The sequence below is a fragment of the Cryptomeria japonica genome, chromosome 6, assembly GCF_030272615.1.
Source record: "Cryptomeria japonica chromosome 6, Sugi_1.0, whole genome shotgun sequence".
NCBI lineage: Eukaryota > Viridiplantae > Streptophyta > Pinopsida > Cupressales > Cupressaceae > Cryptomeria > Cryptomeria japonica.
In genome coordinates, this window is record NC_081410.1 from 547,068,174 (window position 1) to 547,077,993 (window position 9,820).

Below are 9,820 nucleotides of genomic sequence, written 5' to 3' on the forward strand. Positions count from 1 at the left end.
ATGAATGCAACATCCTAGCCCTATGACCAATTTCCCTAGATGAAAGATGCTAAGAAACCATGTGAATCCTTTCCAGTAATGGAAAATGAGTACCATTGCTGCAAGCAACCTCAGATATGAAAGAAATCATTGGCATCTCTTCTAAAAATATTGAATTAATATTTTACAGAAATAAATGAAGCGTACAATCGAATGAGATCCTACAAGCTGTGGGTAGAGTGTGCCCGACAACATAAACTAAATGATACATTGTTTAATGGGGCTTCCAAATAGCAGTTTCCCAACAACTAGTAACTTCAAGTTTACATATTCCATGAATACAACATTGTAGCCATATAGCTAACCGTGTAGAGACGATTTTTTTTAAGGGGTGTACAGACCTCATTTACTAGAGGAGAGATTTTCTCAAATCATGTTAATGGTTTCAAGAAATGTGCATCAAAGGCCATCAATTGTACCTCATATCATCCATAAACTTAACTTATTCATATTGTAAAACACAACATGATATACAACCTGCAAGCCTTTATCATGAATTAGTTTAAGAACATCTAATATGAATTGACATACCCTGTAGATGACAAACGAAATGGAAGAGCTTATAACGAGAGAATGTCATTGTGTTTCACAATAAAAACTTTACATGGAAAGGATGAGGGGCATGCACGCCAAAACCCATGTGGTAACCTCTAAAACCCAGATATGTACATTGCTGCCACCAACCTCAAACATGCAACTCATTGTTTACATATGTAGACATAAATATCAATTAGTAATAGGAAGAAGTTGGGAAAGCTTAAAAATGTGATGCATCCTAGGAAGGGTGACTAGAGGTTGTGTATGTAGTGAAGAGCATTAAACAATCAATCGTCACATCTCTCATTGGTTATGTATTTAATTTTGTATAGTGAGTAGAAGAGGTTATGATATACAAACAATAGAAGAATCATTTTCAAAACAACGAAGTGATACCACACTATAGAACTAAAGATTATAGTACTAACAAAAGTAGATGGTAGTTTAGATAAGAGATCTAGAAATAGGAATACACAACCTCTCAAAAAATGCAACACATTTTCATTAACTACCAAATCTTATTTCTGTGTTTGTCATAACTTGTATCGAGAATAACTTTAGCTTATCTCTCCTGCTAGGAATTGAAACTATGCTTACACATCATACAAACTAAAAACTTCATTTTTGTGGGTTGGAAAACACGGTTCGTTATCCTACCTGCAACATTCTATTCATATTCAACTTAAAAAGAAACCCAACTATTGAAAAGTAATGCCCATGATGTATGGGGTGTGGATTGGGGTTTTCAAAAGAGTGGAAAAAAATTGAAAACTATTGAAATCTACTTAGTTTGTATGTGTGCTTTGCGTTTGATTTCAATTTCGTTGAATTTCTTTTTGAAAACACGACAATTGTTCACACTTAAATTAAATCACTTTATTATATTAATATTGACTAAATTAAATCACTTTATAATTTAAAAATAAATAGAATTAATCTAAACTAAACTATTATAAGAGCCAAGATACATAATGTAAATTCAAAACACAACAATAAAACTAGGGTTTTCCACACTTATGGATTTTGTAATGTTACTACAGTTTCTAATAATCTTGGGGATAGGACAGGGGTTTACGAAAGAGTGGAATTTTTTTTGGAAGTTTAGAAATCTGTCCACTCTATATGTGTGCTTTGCATTTGCTTTCAATTTTTTTGCATTTGTTTGGATGGAACAAGATGGCTGTCGATGCTAGTCCAGACGGTGCATGTTAAATGACACAAAAGTTTTGCAAATTTCACAATCTAGTCTAGGTCTATAAATTATAGTAGAAGTATAGGTATACCCAAAGCAATATGCATTTATTGTAATGACAATGAGCAAGTATATAGGTGACAGTCATACTCTGCACACTTCGTATTATGTGGTTCCATGGTTCACTCTTTTCCTCTAGTCATTTCTTTTATAAGCATCATCATTATAAGTCATTCTTGTTCATTGAAAAGAAGAGAAGGCTTGCATTCTGTTTTAGAGAGAGAGTTTTTTTGATGGAGTTTGCAACAACTTTTATAACAGAGGCTTATTTCAACAAGTCCAAAAGATTCAACCTCCCTGATTAAATAAAGTCAAGAGTTTAAGGAGGCAAAGCAAAAGAAACATATCATGAAGAAGATAAGGACTAGCTGCCTTGGGGCTCTTGACTTATTAATATCATGTGTTGGTGTTAACAAATATGAGGCTAATTGTTTTACTTAGTCACTGTTTCTTAGGATGGTAAGAAAACAATGATCAACGTTTATATGACTGCATTTAATGCTGGTTCATAGCACTAGTTTTGGGGTGGGTTGTTTTCTTAGAATTTATGTTTTAGAACTTTCTCTAGTGTAAGATCTACCATGTCAATGTAATACTGTGTAGCTATATTACAACAATGGCATTATTTCAAAAGTGCACAACTGCATTTGTACTAAGCAGTATTTGTTTTCAAGCTGGAAAGATGAGCACTTGCATTGATAATGTCTAGAAAAAACTTATCTTGAACTCTTATTATGATGTAGTTTCTTTATAACTAGTAGTTAAACTCATTCTTATTATTTTCCAGCGTATGAATTTCTTAAAAAGAGTTATTTTTCATCCCCCAAGGGAACGACTATTAACTAAAGTTGTACAAGTTGATAATGCCCAATGCTGGAGTGGATTGTAAATCGCACATATATTTTGTTTTATCTAAAGGGTAATAGATATTTCAGCATAATTCAAGGCTGTCTATTATAAAATTCAGCTAGTTATAAGAGAGGATCTAGTACTTGAGCACCCTAACTTTGCACTTGTCAAAATCTTATGTGGAAATTTTTAAATCAAATCCCATTTTTTAATCTAAATTAAACAATTATAAGAGCCAAGATACACAATGTAAATTCTTGAAACACAAAAATAAAAGTATGGTTTTCCACACTTACAGTAATCTTTTCGAGAATATAAGGGTTTTCCACACGGATTTTGTAATGTTACTATGGTTTCTAATAACTTGGGGAGCGGAGTCGAGTTTTCAAAAGAGTGGAATTTTTTTTCGAAGTTTAGAAATCTGCCCAGTCTATATGTGTGGTTTGCATTTGCTTTCAAACCTTTTGTGTTTGTTTGGAAAAAAACACAACGGTTGTCGACACTAGTCTGGAAAGTGCATGTTAAATGACACAAAATTTTTGCAAATTCTAGAATCTAGTCCAGGTCTATAAAGTACATATGGAGACTTTCTAGTTAATAGATGGTGCTTTCAATTTTTTTTTGTAAAGTCTACTATCCAAAAGAAAACAAAAAAAATGTCCCTTTCACAACCCCAAAATCTAAAAAATTCCACTTGTAACTAAAACTGGAAAATAAATAAGTTCGGGTTTTTTACTCACTGTTTTTAATAGTCGAAATCTTTGCTATTTGCCCTCCAATCCAAGGTCCCTCTTTCATATAGTCACAAAAACCCTTGCTTTATTGTCTCCTCAAACTTGCAACGCACCAAACCCTTTGTGTTTTGCTTGAAATTAGATATGGAGACTTTGTAGTTACCAAACGCTGTTTTCACAAAACTTTTGTAAACTCTACTATAAAAAATGAACCAAAAATGCCACTTTTATGACCCCTAAACCTAAAAAAATTACATTTACAACTAGAATTGCAAAATAAACAAGATGGGGTTTCTTACTATTTTTTAATAGTCAAAATCTTTGCTATTTGCCCTCCAATCCAAGGTCCCTCTTTCACGCAATCACAAAAACCCTTGCTTTGCCGCCTTCTCAAACTTGTAACGCACCAAACCCTTTGCGTTTTACTAGAAATTAGATATGGAGACTTTGTAGTTAATAGAGGCCGCTTTCACAAAACTTTTGTAAACTCTACTATAAAAAATGAGCCAAAAATGCCCCTTTCACAAGCCTTAAACGTAAAAAAATTCCATCTGCATTTAAAATTACAAAATAAAGAAGATGGGGTTTCTTACTCACTATTTTTTAACTATCGAATTCTTTGCTATCCAACCTCCCTCTTTCACGTGGTCACAAAAACCCTGGTTTTGCTGCTTCTAAAACTTGCAGTGTGCGAAAAATAAACCCTGCGTCGTGTACAAAATGTTGTGTTTTGCACATAACTGTTGGCAACAAATGAAGCTTCCCGTCGTCTGTGCCTGTTACGAAAGCCAACAAGGACACTTTATCGGGAAGTTTGTGGCTGCCGTCATTTCTTTCCGACTGTCATACACTATTGCCGTCGAGAGGTTTTTTGCGGTTAAACGTTTTTTGCATGACTTTTTCCTTATCCACATCAGCAACTCCTCTGCGCCACGCAGGGGCTCACATGACTCCACGTATGTATGGCCATACCCATGGTTGATGTACGACGTGCTATTTTATGTGGAGGATAGCCACTTCCATTAAAAATTATATCTGAATCCACTCTTGATACAAAACATTCTGAACTAGTATACTTATATTTTTAAAAAAATATACATAAAATAATACCAAGAGATATCACATAATTGTCTTGCATGTTTATTAGTTGTCAAGAAGGACATGAAGTTGAATGATGGTACACTCTTTCACTCTCATTAAAGATGTAACAATTTCATATACTCAAAGACAAGTGACAATGATTCTATTTTATTCAAAGTAATAATAAAATTCTTATAAAGAAATTGAAACATGCATGCATTTACCTATCATTTATACATCAAATTTATTCAAAATCAATTTTTTTGTTTAGAGATATTTATATGTCAATGCAGATACCTCTCCACATAATGAAACAATATCTCATAAGCTATGCTATGCGACTTCTTTTTTATATGACATTCCCTTGCAACTAAATTTAATAGTTGCATCTACAGCGAGTTTGTATTCATCGGACGGTGGATTATTCTCCCTCGCTTCACACGAACGTCCTGGATTTCTTCCTGTTTAACAGATCACAAGGGAAATATTAGCCAACATTTGAGATAGTTCAGGTACTTATTTACAGGTTTATTAACAGAACAGATCGATTTGGGTTTCTGGTATATCTCACCACGTATGTTTATTAGTCTTCTGTTAAATTTATTGTCTTTTGCACATAATTTTCCAGTGTTTCAGCATGCTTATTATTTTCAAGGGTTTACACAAGGGTTTAACTTTCTAAGATAGTGTCCGCTGTTGGGTTGAAATGATATGGGGTACTGGTGCGGTTTTTTCATGGAATAGGTATTTGATGTTCTTATAAGTCTATGATAAATGACTAATTGCATTTGTGTTGGGGCCATATGGGTACCAGTCAGAGAAAAATGCTTTGTTCAGGAAGCATATAGGTGGGCATAGTGAAAGCTTAAAGTAGGCCAGACCCTGTTGAGAGATGCAATGGAAAGAAAATCAGGAAAATTAGCAGGAGAATCTGTGTATAGTAACCTTTGTTAAGGGTTCTGTATGCTAGTTTGTCTTCGATTAGATAAAAATTGAATTGGATACTCACCTTAATTGGGTTTAGGCTTGATCTTTTGTGTGATGCTTTATTTTTAGTGAAGCTTATTGAATGAATGCTTACAAACAGGAGGTTGAAGATTTCATTTGGGAAAAATATTTTGATCAGTATGCGTATGTGGTTTGACACATTTGTGTTGTGACAGTGTTTTTGAACTTCTTCTGTAAGAGTCCCTTGCTTAAGTAAACTCAATTGCCAGTGGCCACACGCACAATTGTTGATCTCATATTAATAAACATTACTTTAGTATCCCACAATGCTGGATGTTACATTGCTTTAGAAGCCCACAATGGTCAATCATACATTGCTTTAGCAGTCGCCAGTTATCAGTTCTTCATTACCTTAGTAACCTTCAATAGTCAGTCTTACATTAGGTATAGTTGCCCTCACAGGTGTTTCCTATTCTGCTAAATTCACTTTGGACTTGCACCTAGCCCTAATCGTATAGACGTGCAACATGTGGGTTTTTTTCAAAATATTCTGTTGTTTGATGCCGAACACAAGTTCCCTAGTTTCTTTTGGAAATTTTATTTATAATTAATGGTTGCCCTGTTGCCATGTTTAATTGTAATTGCAATATTTTTACTTGGTATTTCACAAACAGGAGCTTAAGAAATTGGATCCCATTGTTGGTTTGTATTGGCAAAATCATTATAGAATGTTGTTTTCTGTGTGTGTAAAGATTTATCTGATGGCTTTCATCTTTACTGGTTGATCATGTACTTTGTGCTTGTAAAAGAGGGGAGAACGCTTATCTTGTATATCACTGTAGCAAAATAATGGCTTTTGCAAGCAAACTTGGAAACCTTTTGAGACAAAGCAAATCTAAGCACACAAGCTTTAATGGATCTACATCCATGCCATCAATATATCAAGCATTACGACACATGTCCTCGTCAAGGCTTTTTGTTGCAGGTAAATAAATCTAGAGGAGGCATTATCCATTTAACTTGTATCTTTGGGTAGCTTAAACATACTGGCCTAATTTTGTAAGACAATGTAATTTGTAGGTCTGTCCTATGCAATCGATGAGCAGTTTCTAAAGGAATCATTTACTGAATTTGGTGAAATTACCGAAGGTATAAAACTTTAAGTTGGCTTTCATTTTCCCTATAGTGATCAGGGTTATCTTCTTTCTAAAGTTACGCTTTTACCCAACTCTTTTTCTAATTGCTGTGCAGCAAGAATTATTTATGACTGGGACAGTGGTAGGTCGAGAGGTTTTGGTTTTATCAGCTTCACTTCTGATGAGGAGGCTGCTTCTGCCTTAAAAAGCATGGATGGCAAGGTATTTGATGTCTATTATGTATACCCTGCTGCACATTATTACATTTACTGCTGGAACTTATGCAGTATGGATTATTAATTGAAGATTAATCATAAGCCAGACACGACTATTGATATAAGACTCTCAAATCTTTATTGCAATAATAATTTAATTATTTTCACACCTGAGTAAAAACTGTATGTTAATTCCTTCTTTCAGCAACTCAGTGGACGGATACTTCATGTCAATTATGCTAATGAAAGAAGAAGTGGCTTCGGAGGTGGCGGCTACGGTCAGAATGATGGGTATGCAAGTGGAGGTGGCTACAACCGGAATGATGGATATGGAACTACCACTGCCTATAGCCAAAACAACAACAATGATCAGTATGGAAATGGAGGTGGTTATAGTCAGAGCCAGAGTGAATATGGATCTAGTGGTGGTTTTGGTGATAATGATGGGCATGGAAGTGGTACTGTTGGGATGGTCGATGGTGACATAGGATATGATAATGAATCTGGTGATAATGTTGGCAATATGGGCAAGGGCTAATAAGTAATAAGTAATAAGTTGTTTCCTTGGCCATTTTTGCAGTTTGCAAAAAGTTTTGCCATGTGCGATTCCTAGGGTTATGTTTCTGCTTTTATTGAAATGCATCTTTGGGAACTTTGGGTTGTTTTAGCTATCTGTGCACTCTGGTCCCAAAGCATGGTGTCCCAGCCTGTAGGATACAAATGATGATTTATAGCAGTCAGATGTATTGCAACTAAACTTGCACAAGGTCACTCAGCCCCAGGAACAATGTTGTGTTATTGTAGTTAGATATCTGTTTCCATTTGTTCAAATTTGTTGAGAATCAACACCATATATTATCTTCCAATGGTTGGAATGCTTTTTTGTAGGACTAGTTCTGCTGGGAAGCTAGAAATCTTGAATACTGAATAGGTATGATTTTAAACTTTTTTGGCATTTTACTTTTATCAACGAGCTAAAGATTTCTGTTTGATCTTGGGCTTGACTGATTAATCTTTTGTATTGCAAGGATTAAAAGATGGCTTGTGTAAAGTTTCCTGTTCTTTATAAATCTTCTGGTGTTTCAAAAGTTTTTACATGGGCTGTTCAGAGTGTGGAATTTCTTTGTTTGATCTGGGACCTTACTGGGAAATCCTTCATATTGCAAGAACTATTTGATAATGGTAGATGCCTGGATTATCTAATATCCAGCACATTTTGCATTTCCTTTAAAGATCTTAAAGAGTTTTGGAATGCTTATTATAATTTTTGTTTATTTGTGCATAAGCACCAATGTTTTCTTATATTATGTTTTAACCCTTGTTTGGATTTCTTTCTCTGATCTTGGAACTGACTGAATTATATGTCATAAAGTGGGGCACTGATTTCATGCAGTGCAATTCGTGTGTGCTTGGACAGGGATTTTTTGCATACAGTTCGATAAGATTGTGTATGTTGCTAACTATGATGCTGTGTGGATTGACCCTGGCTTGTTTCTTTTCTTTACATTTCTGGCTCCAGCCAGTGAGCAACTCATGGATACCTTGTTTTCAAAACGTGTCATAATGATGTAGGCTTTAGTAGATCAGTTGTTTATGACTTCTATTGGCCTTTTTTGTCCTTGTTATTACACTGTTTCAAAAAGTTCTTTTCATTATGTTTCATTTTTTGTTGTTGGTATTCAGCGTTAAATGGAATTGAACATGCTTATAGCTAAATAGCATGCCACGAGCTATTTAGTAAGCAGGATTAACAAAATTAACTGTTTGAAAATAGTGTCAGCAATTAAAATACCAAAGTTTGAAACATACATATGGGATTCTTCCCTTTTTTGTTGGTTGATATTGCTTATAAAGAGGACGACTTTGATCACCAGTTCCCTCCGAAGCATTAGTTTTTTAGCTTACCTAACTCATTTTCAATGCATTTGAAAGCATATTTGGCAAAATCGGTAGAATGGAAGTCTTAGAATTGTGTCATCGTATAGGATTTAAATTGCACTTTGTGTCAGACAAATGGAAACTAAGGCAAATGCTTTTTTAATTTGATTTGACTTGATTTATTGGATTGAAAGATAGTAATGCAATACAATTAAATTTAATGCTAGAAATAGAGAAATCTTGTCAAAGTAATTCTGATTCTTACCATATGCTATGCACTTGTATATGGATGATGTTTTGTATGGTTGTAGAATAGGCAAGGTAGTGTTGAGAACACCTGGTGGATATCCTTGCAAGTATTGAGAACCGATCGTAATCAAATATGATTTTGTATTCGTTTGCTGAGCTTTAGGTTTCAGATGAGGATCATAACCTGATTCTGAGTTTTGGTTTCCTGTTATCTTCCTATTTTTTGGTTTATTTTTGTATATAATTTAAGGACTATTTTCATAGTTTTCCTTTGTATTGTGGTAGTTTTTCTTCCCTGCTTAACTCGTCCCTTTGTCTTCTGTACCCGTAATGTTCCCCACTTTAACTGTCCTTTGTCCTCGTCATATTCAATGATCTTACCTCTTATGCCTATTAAGGTTGTTTTGAATGTGGTGCAGGGGCACTAGGACATGTGTCTACTTCATTTTGACATGTGTCTACATCATTTTAATTCACGGTTATGTTAGGAATAGAATGTGCAATGTGTGTGTTTGAAGGCCTATTGATTAGGTCTAGGCAGTGTAATAAGCCTTAAGGCCCCAAGGCGGCTCAACTTGGTCAAAGGCCTTGTATGGGTATTTTATATGTATTTTTGATGTTTAGGGGTCTGCAATGTATGGTATGTTCATTCTTGACCTTTGGTGTGAAGGCAAGACTGAATTGTAGAAAGTTGTCAAAAGTTGCAAAGTTGCATTGTTGTTTTAAGCAACTTTTCTTGCAAGATTTTGAAATATGGTTATCCCAACGGTTAGTTGGTTGATTGTATGCGTTGGAGGCGTTCCTTGGCGTGATATAAGCCTAGAGGAACGATGCCTATTGGTTAAAGAGATGATATTGAATGAATTTCTTGTCTTCAAGCAAACGATTATTGTGTTTCTTTGC

At 34.7% G+C, this 9,820-nt stretch overlaps 1 protein-coding gene across 4 annotated transcripts; it reads left to right on the forward strand.

Moving 5' to 3' along the window:
• Positions 1–4,796: 4,796 nt before the first annotated feature.
• On the forward strand, positions 4,797–7,756 carry LOC131073027 (glycine-rich RNA-binding protein 4, mitochondrial). Of its 4 annotated transcripts, none has more exons than XM_058009372.2 (5): positions 4,797–5,065; positions 6,249–6,424; positions 6,520–6,588; positions 6,691–6,797; positions 6,996–7,756. In XM_058009372.2, the coding sequence occupies exons 2-5, from the start codon at positions 6,289–6,291 to the stop codon at positions 7,326–7,328; spliced, it is 645 nt and encodes a 214-aa protein (XP_057865355.2). In that variant the 5' UTR covers positions 4,797–5,065; positions 6,249–6,288; the 3' UTR covers positions 7,329–7,756. The 4 variants fall into 4 exon arrangements, with proteins under 4 accessions (XP_057865355.2, XP_057865357.2, XP_057865356.2 ...); XM_058009374.2 differs by having other exon boundaries at positions 4,797–5,051; XM_058009373.2 differs by having other exon boundaries at positions 4,798–5,003.
• Positions 7,757–9,820: the final 2,064 nt, after the last annotated feature.